This window comes from Solanum pennellii, chromosome 1 (genome assembly GCF_001406875.1).
Source record: "Solanum pennellii chromosome 1, SPENNV200".
Classification (NCBI taxonomy): Eukaryota; Viridiplantae; Streptophyta; class Magnoliopsida; order Solanales; family Solanaceae; genus Solanum; species Solanum pennellii.
The window spans coordinates 97284010-97298617 of NC_028637.1; the positions used below are offsets into that span (position 1 = coordinate 97284010).

Sequence of the window (14608 nt, forward strand, 5' to 3'; positions counted from 1 at the left end):
ATATATATATATATATATATATATTGAATAAGTAATTGTATATTATACATATGTATTTGTATATTCTGGCGAATTATACACATATAAATGTAGTTAATTATACAAATTCGTAGTCAGCCCAGATAATTAATGTATAATGTTAGTCGTGAGTGGTAATTATAGCAAACTGTAGCTATGATAAGTAATTAAGTAGTATGAGTTTGCTTAACTGCGTAATTTTCTCAAATTAAAATCTAATCAACCATTTAAATAAACTATAAAATTAATTAGAAGTTTTATTTATTTAAGTAAATGCATGCAATATTAATAAGACATTCTGCTATTAAACTTAAATTCTTTATAAGTTAATAATTATGAATTCTATTAATTATTACTAATTATTGTAAATGTTTTTCACACTCTTTTACATTCTTTTGTTACAGCATTATGTATATTGTTAGTTATATTAATTATTTCTATTATTCATCTTTTTTTATATTAACTTTTTACCCATAACTTTTCACAGTCTATATCACTCCTATATATCTAATAACACAACATTATTATTGACCTTTGAATGAATCATGTGTGGTTGAATAAATTATAAATTGTTTACGAGGATATGAATAATATCATTGTTGAGAGTTAGTTAAATAGGTGATTACATATATGACTTCACATATTGAATATATATTTTTTATGTTTAATCTTTAATTTACCAAAGAAAAAAAATAAAAATCAAATAAATATCTTTGATTTATGTACACTTTCAATTGAGTAGTTTAATATGAGAATCAATAACAAGAACATCATCTGTTATGTACCTTATAATATAAAAATCAATCTATAGAAAAATGGATCTAAAAAATAAAATGTAATTATTTTTAAACTTTTATTAATATGCATGTATAACCGCACGTATTCGAAAATTAGTATACATATTGTATATATAATGAACTTTCCTTTTTGAGTTGAATTAGGACAGTTTAATTAGTCTGTTAATGGAATGTACAGTTTAACTATAACTATAACTAGGATTCCAAACGCTCACCGAATTGTTAAAAAAAAAGTAAGAATTTAACATAAACTTTCCGAATCCAAACTCAAGTAAGACTTGTGCTTATTAACTCTTGTATAAATAGTAGTAAATAATAAGATGCAAAGCATACAACATCAATTTCAGCATGATGACTACAATAAGACTATTTGGCAATAACATCACAGTCATGAGGTTATTTGGAGTACAGTTTTCGCCATTGAACAATAATAACATGCAGCAGCAGCAGCAGCGCGACGATAGAGTTATGGATATGCCAGATTTGCTTCCACCAAGCTTGCGTTTGAATATTGAGTCTGTCCGAGGGAGTGAATCGGTTTACATGGGCCGGAAATACTTGGAGAATTCGGACACCAACTTGAGCTTGAGCCGCTTTCTTATTCCAGCTGAGTGCGCCACAAACTTGCTCCAACACATGACTGAGTCGGAGAGAGAAAAGATACAAAGCGACGATGATAGAGGGATTGACATTAGTGTAATGGATCCAAAAGGTGATTTACATGACATGAAGTTTACTGAATGGAAGAGCTTGAAGAGACTTGTGTTTAACAGAGGATGGAATAAACTTGTCGAAAATAACCAACTACATAAAGGAGATTTACTCAGCCTCTGGCACTACAGAAGCTTTAATAATAAGCCTTGTTTTGCTGTAAATATCATTCCCAAGCCTAAACAATAAACCTTGTTTTGCTGTAAATATCATTACCTCCTAGGGATTTTCTTTTTATAATATTTTATTTTCATCTAATTGTTCTGTTCATATCATCCACATCTTACTCTATTTTTTTGCAAGTTCAAACTATTCTAATCATAATACTCGAATTTTTTAATTACATTCTACCTCTCACTCTTTGAAATTTGATATGAATTACTACAACAAAACTAATGTATCGGAATGAACATAACACGCGAATAATTAATCATAGAATATAAAGCTAGAGATAAAAAAAAAAAAAAATGCAATGGGACTTTAGCCCTCTTTTGCCAAATAAATCCAATACACGCTGCAAAATTCAACACTTTTTTCTTTTTACCTTTGTTGATGCTCATAACATGGAGGGGGGATGTAAAAGGCCAGCTAAATAGCTGGTGTATAAACATTATTTGGAGATTAAAATTCAATTGGGCTGTGAAAGACTGCTATTACAAAACAGAACCAAAAGAAGAAGAAAAGATATATTTTGTTGTATCATGTATGCACTGTTAGCCTGTCGCTGTACGACAAATCCTGTACATCAGCTACACTAGTTCATGAACTTCCGGCAATTGGGAGCTCCACATAGGCAGGGCACTTTAAGATCATCATGCTCATCCGGATCAAACAAATAATCATACCTGTTAAACAAGATACACTAATTAACGATTGGAAAAGACAATCACAAACTGAATGAACAAATACATGATTCACAGAAGAGAACAAAAAGCTGTCATACGTTAACTCATCACCGGCAGAGACATTGCGTTTAGCTATAAGAACTATCCGGCTCTCCTCTTCACCCAGACTCAAGATCCTCGCATAGCAACTGGGCATGCACTGAATGAGATGGAAAAAAGAAAAAAGCTTTAACCACATAAACAAGTACATAATCCAAATTTGAATAAAATGTCAGGAAAAGAACTTGTATGGTAAAAAAATAAGAAACCAAAAAGGCCCAGACAGCATAATAAACTCAAACAGAGGTTTCACAATGAAGAAAACAGCCTACCGAATGATTGATTAAGCGTGCAATATTCCCTTTATTTGTCGCATCAATTACCACTTCTTCGCTTACCTTAAACAGCTGCATGGATAGAACATGTGTTAGCATCAATTGCTTAGAGTGAGACAGCTCATCTTAAGAAGCAACAATCTTAGCTAAGAAATCTTTAATGTTATGGGCTCGACAATTTCCGAGTCATCCTTACCCCTTATCCTTTGACTGGAGTACAGATGATAGGATACCAGGGGCAATACGATATCATTAGTAAACTTTGTTTAAAAGTTAAACTAATGATTCCACACAGTATTAAAAAGGAATATTTCCGGACCACTGTGTAGTGAATGATTGAAAGCTTTGTTTAGTATCCTGAGACGGAAGTTTCCTGACTTACAAATAATACCCTCTAAAATCTAAAGCATAATCTAAAAATAGTGTAGTAGATCAATCAGACTAGTATTCACATGTTCAAGACAAGACAACACATGGTTTAGGCACATGTACACATGACATAACCCCACACATAAAGTAATGAAATAGACTCACATAACAATCTTTTCCCTCTAGTCGATATCGTGCCTCTCTTAGATCAGCAACACTACGCCGCACCTTCTCCCCACGATACTCAAGGACCTGAGAAGCAGCCAAGAACAGTGGATCAGTTCAAAATCCAAATTTCAACCTGCATAACACTAACTAAAATTCTTCTAATGTTAACACTCATGAAAAGTACCATTTCTCCTTCTTGAATGCTTCGTCGTGCAAAGAGGCCCCATCCATGTATTCCAGATTTACCAAAACAAACTCTCCGATTTTCCATCATCTGATTAAAAGAAACAGAGAGTAAGTTTGGTTTCAAATGTATTTGCAGTTACTGAAGCATGTGTTCCAGATTCTATTCTCTGCATATATATTCCTTTACTCTGGTAAAAACGTTGCCATAATTATAGTTACTTAAGTATGGCAGTAAGAACTGGTAGTGTGAAATACAGTTGTGGAATTAAAGATTGGAGTGGTGCACCTGCTTCATCAACAGGTATCAAGCAACTCAGAATACAAGGTGGTAGTTTGAGTAGTTGCACATTAACAGGGATAATATTCCATAGAATAAGCAACCAGTCCTCATGCAACACAAAGAGAAGATTATTTACCTGTAGATGGATCAGCCGCTCTTTGAGTGTTGAAAAAGCCTTCACATCTCTAGTCAACTGCAGAAAAATGAATAAGAGAAGAAAAATCTAATCAATTAGATGGTGTTACAACACAAACACAAGATGGAACCTAAAACACAAGAAGAAACACATAACATACTTCTTGTGCGCTTAAACAATCTATTGCTTCTAAAGAATGACGTCTTGGCCCCATCAGTCGATGGAAAACTGCCTCTTGTCCAGCCCTCTAGACAAAACAGAAGCAAATTAGAGGCATGAGAAAAAAAAATCGAGGAATCTTTCTCATAAAAATGGAACAAGAAATTAGATGCAAAGAATACAAAAAGGGTGGAGAATGTCAAAATTGGCTGATCACTTTCCTGCAATAAATGTACTCTTCTTGCTAGCATCTCCAAGTCATACACTTGCTCTCACCCGTTTCATTGGTTATGATAAGGTTTCCTCCAGTTTAAGACTTTTTAATTTAACATATATTACTTGTTACATGCCATCTTTATGGAACTTTTTTAAAAGACAAACCAAGTATTACATATATATCTATATATAACAAAAAAAGGATTGGTTGTCTTCATTGAAGATAGAGTCAAAGGTTCCAAAGCATCATCCATGTTTCATGGAATAGTGTAAAAATATTGGGTACTGTACTATATTTTCCAATGAAATATTTCCAACCCAGGTTTTGGGGGTTCGACAAAAAATTAAGCTAATGACACAGCATCCTGGCTGTGTGTCATCAACTTAACAAGTTTCATCAGAAAAACATGCACAAATTTAACAGTAGCATATGAGAGAAGATTTTTGCGTGGCAAACAAGGATTTTCTAGTGCTCTGACAAAATAGTTTTGACATTTTGACTGGTGTGGCTCTATTGAAGAATTAATAAAACAAAACAACAGTTTTAGCACAGAGGATCATGATCTTGCTCTGTTCTTTTCCAATTTGAGCTCTTCATCATTCATAGTGGTATTTTCTCAACTTGGCAATCTTTCCTCGCTTCAATAAACTCTCTTTTATCATCAACGTGTACAGTTTGATAGCTTTACCATGTCAGAATTCTGGCACAGGGTTCTATTCAACCATTAATAAAACAAGACAGCACCTTTAGCACAGGACCGCTTGTTGGATAACTATCACAAGTCCAAAGTTGCGTTTTATTTTTGGTATCTCTTGGCATTTAACGGGCCTTGTTAAGAAAGTGGCTTCGCAGATTATAGAGGAGCATGCACTGCACATGGAAGTGACAACAGAAAAATATAGGGTTATGGAAGGGTGGATAACTAGAAACATTACTCTTTTTGGGAGCGACCTTGGGAGAAATATCTTGAAGGGATGGGAGGATCTTAGTGATAACATAACTTTCAGAGTTCGTAGGGGATGGGGACTAAGGTAAGTTTTTGAAGACAGGCAGTGCGGCATAACATCTTGAGAGTCATATACCCAAACATTTGTAGCATTTCATGCCAAAATGGGATGACAATCCAACAATCTGGAAGACACGAGGAAATGTTCTTTGGGATCTCCAATTCAGGAGAGATATTCAGGATTGGGAGATAGCGGAATTTCAAAACATGCTTGAGATGCTCTACAAACAAAATCTACCCTCAGAATTTGTTAGGAATGGTGATCGACTGGGCGTTTCTCAGTGAAGTCCCAATAAAATCCCGTTACCCCAAGATGCTTACAAGGATTTGACAGTTTAGTCACATGTTGCAGTCTGTATACCCATAACACCATGAAACCTGTGTCTTTGTATGGCTGAAGACTAGAGGAGTGATTTTGGCAGCCGAATATATGAGGAAAAGGAAGATCACCTATGTAAGTTAAAGTTTTAGTGTTTTACAAGCAAAAACTCAGGAGAGGGTGTGGATCACCTTCTACTACATTGTCAGGTAGATTCATGGTTGGAGATTCTGAGATGACTTGTACTATATTGGACTATGACAGGGACGATACATATGATTTGTTAAACTGGAATGTTAGAAGACAAAAGAGAATGTGCATGGGATGGACATTGCTCCATAGCTCTCATAAGTGTGGCGTGGAGAGAGAATAGTAGAGCTTCTAAAGGAACTGAACTTGATTTTATACATTTAGAGAATAGCCTTTTATATATCCCTCATGTCTTTTTGGTGCACCCATGAGATTCCTATTTGTGTTGAGGAATGGGCATCTTTTATAGGTAGAATTTATTTTGTAGGTTCCTCTTTTTTTGTTATACTCTACTTGTTTACAGAAGTTTGACCTTTTTATTAGTGAAATTAATCCTTGATCCAAAAAAAAAGCCCTACCCTAACAGACAAAAAGGATATTTTTTTTATGACGAGGGAAACTCACAGCCGCTACCCTTTAGGTGCGCACAAGGTAAAAGCCCCGCTCCTATGCAATAGCTCGCAAACCACATAGGAGAGGTAACCCGCACTAGGGACAAGCTCGACCCAGAAGGCTAACCCCTTGCTTTCGCTGGCAAGGGGTTTCGAACTTGAGACCTCCAACATGGAAGTCCCAAGCTCAAACAACTGGGTCACCCCGAAGGGTGACGAAAAGGATTCCTATAAAGCAATATTTGTTGAAATAACGAGAATTTAGGTGCAAAAGGCAAATAAGTAAATTTCATTCCACATTTAAAAAATATAGAAGAGCATAGTACCTTGTAGCTAGATCTCTGAAAGACGCGACACCTTGCAGCAGAGAGAGGTTCAAAGCTACTCCTTCCAGCATCAGATGCATCCGGGAGTTCAAGAGTCTTAGATGAGATGAGTCGTTTGCCTCCCGAACAATGTTCTTGACTCTGTCTTTCAACCAAACTTTTCGTAGAGAACACTCCAAATGGAGTCCGCATGACCAAGACATTGTCTGTGTCTGGAGTTCTGAAATTCAAGCATATCACACATCTAGGTGAACATCAAACATGGGGAAATTGAACAATGTAGAAACTGCTTCCCAACAAAATTAATTGGAAAACTTGTATGGAATCAACCTTAGGAATAATATCAACGGGTAAGAGATTTAAAAGAAAGAGAGAATTGTTTATGTCGTAGGTGCTAATCTAAGAGGATAAGAAACAAAGAAAGAAGAAAATAGATAAAGAATAAGAGGACAATATATAAATGTTACCTATGAAAGGCGCAATATGATAACCATCTTGTTATCTGTATCCCATTCTTCTCTGAGCAGTTCAACTGATATTCAGAATTTTGAATTATCAGATCAGAGCAAGTACTTCCATTTGGAGAAAAAACAAACAGAAGTACATAAAAACAGACTTCCTTTTAATAAGAAAATGTCTACATATAAATACATTATTATAGACAAACACGCAAATATGGAGAAGTTGGGAACAAGTAAATTGTGTCACATAAAATGGGAAAAGAAATTGAGAGACTGCAACTTTCAGCACTTAGGGTCTTATAGCATATGTGAATCAATAATGGCATAACTAAGCAAACAACGACAGCACATGCCAGTGTGATCCCACAAGTGGGATTTTGGGAGAATGGAGGGTGTGAGGTAGAGAGTCGGTTTCCGAAACTATATCCAAAATAATGGAGTTCCAAAACTTGTATGAGCATGATAAGAAAAAAAAATCCATCATGTTTCCAAGGGGTAACCTAATAGGTGAAGGGCTGGATTAGAAACCTTGATACCAAGGTTTGAATTCCTACAGAACCAACATTAAGTGAATTCTCCACATCTGCCTATTCACCAATTATGTGTGTTGGTGGAAGGTGACAAGTATCCAGAAGATAGCACAACTATCAAAAAAATGTTTCGAAAGAAACTGAATTATAGACTATGTTACCCAGACTCTTCAAAAATCTCAATGTGCGGGTGGGATTCAACAAAAGTAGCGTATTTTTGAAGAATTCGACAGGGGTGCGGCATCGAAAGTGCAGAATTCGCACAACTTAAATTTTTAAACCTTGCCAGTCACAAAAGGTAGAGTTTATCCCTACGAAGATAACAAAATAAAAGTTGTCTAGATGTTATCACTCGACATCTCCAACCCTACACTCTATTTTACTCTCCAAATATAGGAGTTCTCTATTTTTTCAGACAACCAACTCCAACCCAATTCTCTATTTTACTCTCTAAAAAAGAATCTTTTTCTCTCTCCTCAATATTATATTATTATTTCTATTTCCTTTTTGTTTTCTTATTCCATAATATAAATCTTTTCTTTCTTTCTTTTTTATGAATAATCATCCTATATAGTTTCATGTAATATAATATTTCAATTTTTTGAAATTTTTTATTTAATATTAAATTATCTATTATTCTAAATTTCTTAAGAACTACAAATAATTGAAAAAAGAAATCAACAAGCACAACGGTAATCACAATCACAACTTCTTAAATCATACACTAACTCCTTTTTCAAATATCTTAAATCTAGAAACGACTTACCGGATTACAAAATTATTGTTGTGATTTTTAAAATTATTATGTTATGCATTGTATCGATTGTTATCTTGTATCTAAATTATTATGTTATGTCTTATATTTTTAAATTAAAATTTTTATCGTATCATTTAAATTTAGTGCATTCTTCATAGTGGAAATTAATATAATATCAAATTGTATCACAAAGAGACGAAGATTAAAAAAATATTTAAAATAATATTAATTCGAGAGTAGTATACATAAAATAAAAGATTTTTAAAAATGTTATATTAAATTTAAAAAGAATTGCATTTATTAGAGATTTAGTTAATAGTCTTGTATAAAAAATAATATGTTTACTTAAAAAAAAGTAGAAATAATAATAAAATATTCAAAAAGTGAAATAGAGAGTATGAATAGTAGTTCTCCAATTCACTCTCTATAATTGGAGAGTAGAGGGCAAAATAGAGAGTGGTTGGAGAGGACACTCTCTATTTTACTCTTCAAATATAGAAAATGGAGAGTAAAATAGAGTAGGGTTGGAGATGGTCTAAGGCAAGCAACTGTGAACATGAAACAAGATCCATCAGTGAGGACCATTACAATCTTCATATGCATCAGCTTTGCAATGCAATGCCCTAGCAGAATCATTCCAAACCTGACTTTTGACGAATGATATTAGGATTTTACACTAAACTAACGCATTATCTTTCTTCTGGTACTGAATGCATCTCTTCGTAGAGACTATCATTGTGGAATAACATACACAAGGAAAAAAGTGGGCAGCTTACTTCCATATGATATCCAGCTCTCAAAGCACACATAGCATGAAAGCTGGTGGCACATTTGCAACATTGAGTGCAAGATCCATGAACTTGTTTGCAGATCACACATGCCTGCAAATTTAATTATAACCAAGTTTTTTAGCCCACAGTAACTAAATATTTTGACAGAAAAAGGAAATTATTTATCGCATCAACAAGATCAGCAGCAGACGCAATTGAGATCCAACAAATGAATGAAAATATACCACCAAATATTTGCATATAAAAACTAAAATACCTTTAGGAAAGTGTTCGGAGGAATTCTAAGAAGCCCAGCAGCAGGCTCCATTTTATCAGCATTATGGAAAGCAACTTCAGGCCGAAACCATGCACATGTAACGTGAACCCACAAAGAATCAATATCAGTTGGCTTCAATGCACCACCTGCAAAAGCATCATAACATCCAGATAAGAAAGCCATTAATGAGAAATATTTTATTAAAATTGCAGGGTGTACAATAGGACTTGCCTTTGACTGGACAAAGACAACATTCTCTTTCAATTTCAGGGGTTTCACATGCTCGACAAACCCATGAAGCAAAATCCTGACCGTTGCTTACTCCATAGCATTCTTGATGGACGGCTATTTGGCACCTGAATCGCCGGCATTAGTTACACTAGAAAAGAAAATCTTGCCAACCAAATCAAGGAACATATCCATCCAAAGATATTTGTTACTTCTAAATAGTTATTTTACAGGGATACCTGTTGCATATGATTATTTTATTATAGTCCCAATCCTCAACCCATCTACATATAGCACATCTCTCTGTAGTCCACTTTGCATGAACAGGTTCATACTTCTCTGCAACAAAAGAAGCACACATTTGATTGCTTGCTCAACAGAATACACACAAAAAGAGGTGCTCAGCACTGGAACTACAGTAAAATAGAAGAGAAGGAATAGAGCATACCTCTTAAAAATGCAAACAGCTGCTGCTGATCTAACTTCTGATAGCTTACATTATGAGCATTATTGTCTGAAAGCTGCAGGCAGCATCCATACTACTAAGATTAAAGAGCATAAAAAGGAACCTACTCCAGATATTAACTAAAAGAAGAAAATCACTATTGAAGCACTATAAGTTAGTTGACTTCTCAACCAAAAACTGAAAGGACCACCCATGAAAAGTAATGTTGAGGTAACGGTACCACTTTTATTGACTACCAAAAATCCACCTAAAACTTTAACAAAACGCTAAGGATGATCTATATAAAGCATGTTGCACTAATCAAGAGAAAAAAAAAGAACATTGCAAATTAAAATCAAATATCAGCAATTTTTATCAGTCATTCTTTTAGTCTATCACTACCCAGCAACATAAAACCTTCCTGAAGTTGACACCAAAAAATGAATCATTGAGAACTGTTACAATAGAACCTTTTAGGAATCCCATTAATCATAGATCCACTCAGTTATCAGTGACAGGATGCAATGAAAAGGACCAACTAAGATAAACATCAGAGAAGATGACATATAATTTAGAAACTTCATAATCTGGTACACACCCATTGCTCAAGTGTTATCATTGAGCCCTTGACTTTCACGCTGCACTTCCATTTCTTAGCTCTGCAACCTGTATGTTTCTCCCACTCACTTAGTGTTTGCTTCCTTATTCCACAAGAACCACACTTGCACTGAACTCTGTGACAACAATAAAGGAAGTAAACTAGAGCACTTTAAAAAAAAAAAAGAGGAAAACTAGAGCACTTCACATCTAAAGCAGCTAACTGTGAAGTAATCAAGCATTAGAAGCCTACACAAATTTTGCAGTAGACTAGTTAAATCATGAGAGAGTGTCTTATCTTCAAGCAAGTTTTCCCATTAATTACCAACTGAAAATAGTTTTTCTCATCTAGAACTAGAATTCTTTTTGGTATATTAAATGTCAAAAACTGTTCATGAATTATGCTTCTAACAGATGAGTACAATCAATATAGAAGATTGGTCATCAGGAAGTAGCAGGCAGTTGATCTTAGAAGATCTCAAGATTTTTTCATGACAGCCTTTTCTAACCCCATGCTCTTTCCAGAACTTTTAAGAACTTACAAATGAATATCTGGATAATAGATCCCTTCAACGCCAGTACACACAACAGTGATCTTGTCAGGCATCACACTTCCACTGCTCTCTCTTAATCTGTTTGAAACAATTTAACATTTCAAAGAACAAAACATTACAGACAGTCAGCACACTAGAGCAAAGAATAAACCAACCAAACACACACAAGTACAACATATTCTTTTGATAGGATACATCAACCAAAATGCAACTTAAGCAGAAGATACCTTGCTTTTGGTCCCCGCTGTACTGAGCCCAACAATTTTTTGTTAGAAGTTCCTTTGCAGTTTGGGCAAAAGTAATCAGTGTTCTGTAGATTCTGAAAAAAGGTTGATATAAATGACAAATCTTCCGTGCACTTCACCAGAATCAAATTAGGAAAAAAGAAAATATAAAAATTACCTTCAAAGCATTGCTGGAAATATCTGTACACTCCACATGCACCCAAACATCACAACCATCGCAACACACCTATAGAATATCACGTGAAGAAAGGTTCTTAGTTTCTTCTAGTTTGCCAGCCAAGAACTCAAAGACTAAAATCAAAACAAAAAAAATCTCACCCAGTTCCCACCATCTGAATGATGCCAAATTTTTTTGCATATACCACAATATTGCTTTGATTTCCTCAACTGAACAACATAGAAAATCGTACGTCAGAAGCAGAAAAGAAGTATTGCACTAAAAAGATCTAATAGAAGGAACAGACAACAGTATCAATTGAATAACAAAAATGTTGAATTTAAGCATGTGCTCCTTATCAAGGAAATACATGTGAAGACAGAGAATTGCATAGTAAAAAGTTTGCAGATGACCTTAGTACAATGCTCACAGGAAAACTGAGCCTTGGACATTCTATCTTTAACTTTCTTCAAAGTTCGGCGCAGAACAACCAAACCACAACTGTCACATGGTCGAGTGTCTTTCCTCTTATCATATCCATCCTGCTAAACAATTAACCAGAATTCATCAGAATTGAACCACTTAAGATTCTTCAAATCATTATTGCAGTTATAAAATCACATTTCAAAATCCCAATACTCCAACAGCAAAAGTTTAAACACTTCAACTAAAAGTGAAAAGGTAGGTTTGCTCCTTTTCTTTAATAGATCTCCAAATAAGTAAGAAGATTAATATAAACCTAAAGAGTGAAACTCAGAAGAATGGCATAAGGCTGAGAACAGGCTAGTTAAGGCCTACATCAACAAATTTTAATTTCAGATCTTATTCCTGGAAAGGACGCTTTCTGAAAACTTGCCTGGTCAGAGAAACAGAATTCTAGCTCCTGATTTGACCCAGTAGCCTCTTCAACTCCACTGTCATTAGTTGCTGGAGATGCCTCCTGTTCCATTTCAGGGCATTTATTTGTGTAGCCATGTTCAGCTAAAATTGCCTCTTCTATTGCCATTTGAAAATCACTTGGTCTGCTGCCATACAATTTAGTCTGCTCCTGAAATCTGGACAAAGTTTTGGTGAAAATTCAAGTATCCAAAACTAGGATAAGTTAATTGATAAACTAATGGAATGTCACACACCTGTCCATATATTCTTGGAAAGGAAAGATCATTCCAGCTTTGACCCACCCATAGTCCTACAGAGACAATAGCTTAGAAGTTCAAATCCGTATACAAGTATGTCCATGTACCAAGGCATGAGAATGTTCACTTTTAATTTGTTGAGTTTTACAAAAATAAAAGTTGTTACCCTTTTGCTTATATACTTGTAAACCCAAAAATCACACTGTCATACCAATAAAAAAATTACTAATCAAGAAAGAGAGATTACCCTTTGCCCACTTCTGGAGTAGCCATAAAACATCACACAGATAGTGCCTGGAACGCAAGCCCTTAAAACAGCCTCAGGTGCTTCGCATAACGGGTCAATCACCACAGCAGGCCAAGCAGGATAATTTTTTCCACATTTTGCCCACACTATATCTCCCGAAACAAAATCTGCGGGCTCAAAGAAATCCTTTTTCTTTCCAACTTTCTCCTTAGTAAAATTATCCGCCCTTACAGAACCTCTCTTCACCCTCAGTTTGCACTCACCACTCTCCACCACAACTGAAGAACCACCGTCACCTATCGATGTCACGGAACTTCTAGAACAATCTATACTTTGCATAGAAGAAAATTCCCTATCCTGAATTTTTACAGAACTAGGCAAATGAATAAGTTGATTCTTAAAAAAATGCATATCTACGTTAGACCGTTCAAGCTTGAACCTTTTCTTCCGAGGCAAAACTGCCTCTTCGTCCTTCTCATTCAAACATAGTAGTTCTTGTTCTTCCTGATTTTCTTCTTTCCTCCACGAAGGCAAAACAGAGTCATTGAACTTTGAGGGCAGCACTTGAATGCGACCACGAGAAGACTTCAAAAGTGGAGGCTTATTATTACTAACCTCCAAAGCTTTATCCAAACTTCTCGAAGCTCCAGCTAAAACCAAGCTTGATTCTACTTCACCCGCGTAACTCAGAGCTTCTCTACAAAATGAATCCACCAAACTAGAGCGGTAATCTTCTAATTCCCTTATAGGCACTGTGAAGAGCTCATCAGTTTTCAATTTCTTCGGACTCGCCGAACACGATTCTCCCTCGCCGCCGCTGTCATTACCCTCCGCTTTGCACCGCTTGAGTTTCGGCATTTCCACTTTCACCGTCCGTTTCACCATCATCCTTGTCTTCATCAAAATTCCTCTACGAGTAGTTGTACCCGTAGCACCCGAAGTTGTACGTTAGAAAATCCTCACACATTCCAATTCCAAAACCAAAACCCTAATTATCGAATTGAAACAACAAATCGGTCAAACCAAAATCCCCGATTCTGCAAATCTCAACGCCAATTCAAACCCGAAACAAACAGCAACTGCTCCAAAAACTCACCACTTCAACGAATCAATCAGATACCGAAACACAATCCAATCAACATTCACAATTTTTCAAATTGTACTCACAATCCCAAAAGAGCGAAACCAGGTAAAAGCAAAATCCAGAAGAATTCTACCACCGGTGAAATTGAAGGACGAAAAATTCCGACAAAATCAAATAAAAATTGAAGCTTGACGAGAATCAGATGTATCTGAAATTTGTGGGTTGTGAAATCAAGATTTCATAAATATACAGATGAAATTTGACATATATATGTCCAAGAGGGATATAGTATATAGTAGCAAAACTAAAGTATAATTTTGTTATTATCCACTATTAAAATCCAAAAAAAATAAATTAAAAACTATATATTAAAATTCTCTCTCAAAAAAATTGAAAGCTTTGGCTCCAAGATTGTTGCGAAATTCGAAAGCGGAAGCGAAAATTGGGAGGGAGACGAGGTTACCGTGGACGCGCCGAAGGAAAAAAAAATTAGTGAAAAATTTCCTTTTAAGGGCAAAACTGACTTTTTCACTGTTGAAATTGTGATCACAAGGAATTTATGTACGGT

General features: G+C 35.2%; 2 protein-coding genes across 3 annotated transcripts; one reads left to right on the forward strand and one right to left on the reverse strand.

Moving 5' to 3' along the window:
* The first annotated feature begins 1130 nt into the window (after window positions 1–1130).
* On the forward strand, window positions 1131–1898 carry LOC107025305 (putative B3 domain-containing protein At5g35780). The gene has a single exon (XM_015226094.2). The coding sequence runs from the start codon at window positions 1164–1166 to the stop codon at window positions 1713–1715; it is 552 nt and encodes a 183-aa protein (XP_015081580.2). The 5' UTR covers window positions 1131–1163; the 3' UTR covers window positions 1716–1898.
* Window positions 1899–1991: 93 nt separating this feature from the next.
* On the reverse strand, window positions 1992–14529 carry LOC107008267 (histone-lysine N-methyltransferase ATX4). Of its 2 annotated transcripts, none has more exons than XM_015207229.2 (23): window positions 12957–14529; window positions 12707–12762; window positions 12430–12628; window positions 11987–12115; window positions 11735–11803; window positions 11574–11642; window positions 11399–11490; window positions 11160–11249; window positions 10619–10754; window positions 10024–10096; window positions 9815–9914; window positions 9579–9703; window positions 9348–9493; window positions 9077–9181; window positions 7020–7084; window positions 6553–6772; window positions 4045–4131; window positions 3885–3941; window positions 3467–3556; window positions 3280–3366; window positions 2743–2817; window positions 2470–2570; window positions 1992–2371 (listed from the first exon to the last, which is right to left on the reverse strand). In XM_015207229.2, the coding sequence occupies exons 1-23, from the start codon at window positions 13854–13856 to the stop codon at window positions 2281–2283; spliced, it is 3162 nt and encodes a 1053-aa protein (XP_015062715.1). In that variant the 5' UTR covers window positions 13857–14529; the 3' UTR covers window positions 1992–2280. The 2 variants fall into 2 exon arrangements, with proteins under 2 accessions (XP_015062715.1, XP_015062714.1); XM_015207228.2 differs by having other exon boundaries at window positions 11987–12118.
* Window positions 14530–14608: the final 79 nt, after the last annotated feature.

Coding starts and splice junctions, on each gene's coding strand:
- LOC107025305 (XM_015226094.2), top strand. CDS start 1,164: ATGATGACTACAATAAGACTATTTGGCAATAACATCACAGTCATGAGG.
- LOC107008267 (XM_015207228.2), bottom strand. CDS start 13,856: ATGAAGACAAGGATGATGGTGAAACGGACGGTGAAAGTGGAAATGCCG. Junction 12,119..12,429: donor AATTCTGTTTCTCTGACCAG/GCAAGTTTTCAG, acceptor TTAATTGTTTAG/CAGGATGGATATGATAAGAG. Junction 2,372..2,469: donor TCTGCCGGTGATGAGTTAAC/GTATGACAGCTT, acceptor CTTGTTTAACAG/GTATGATTATTTGTTTGATC.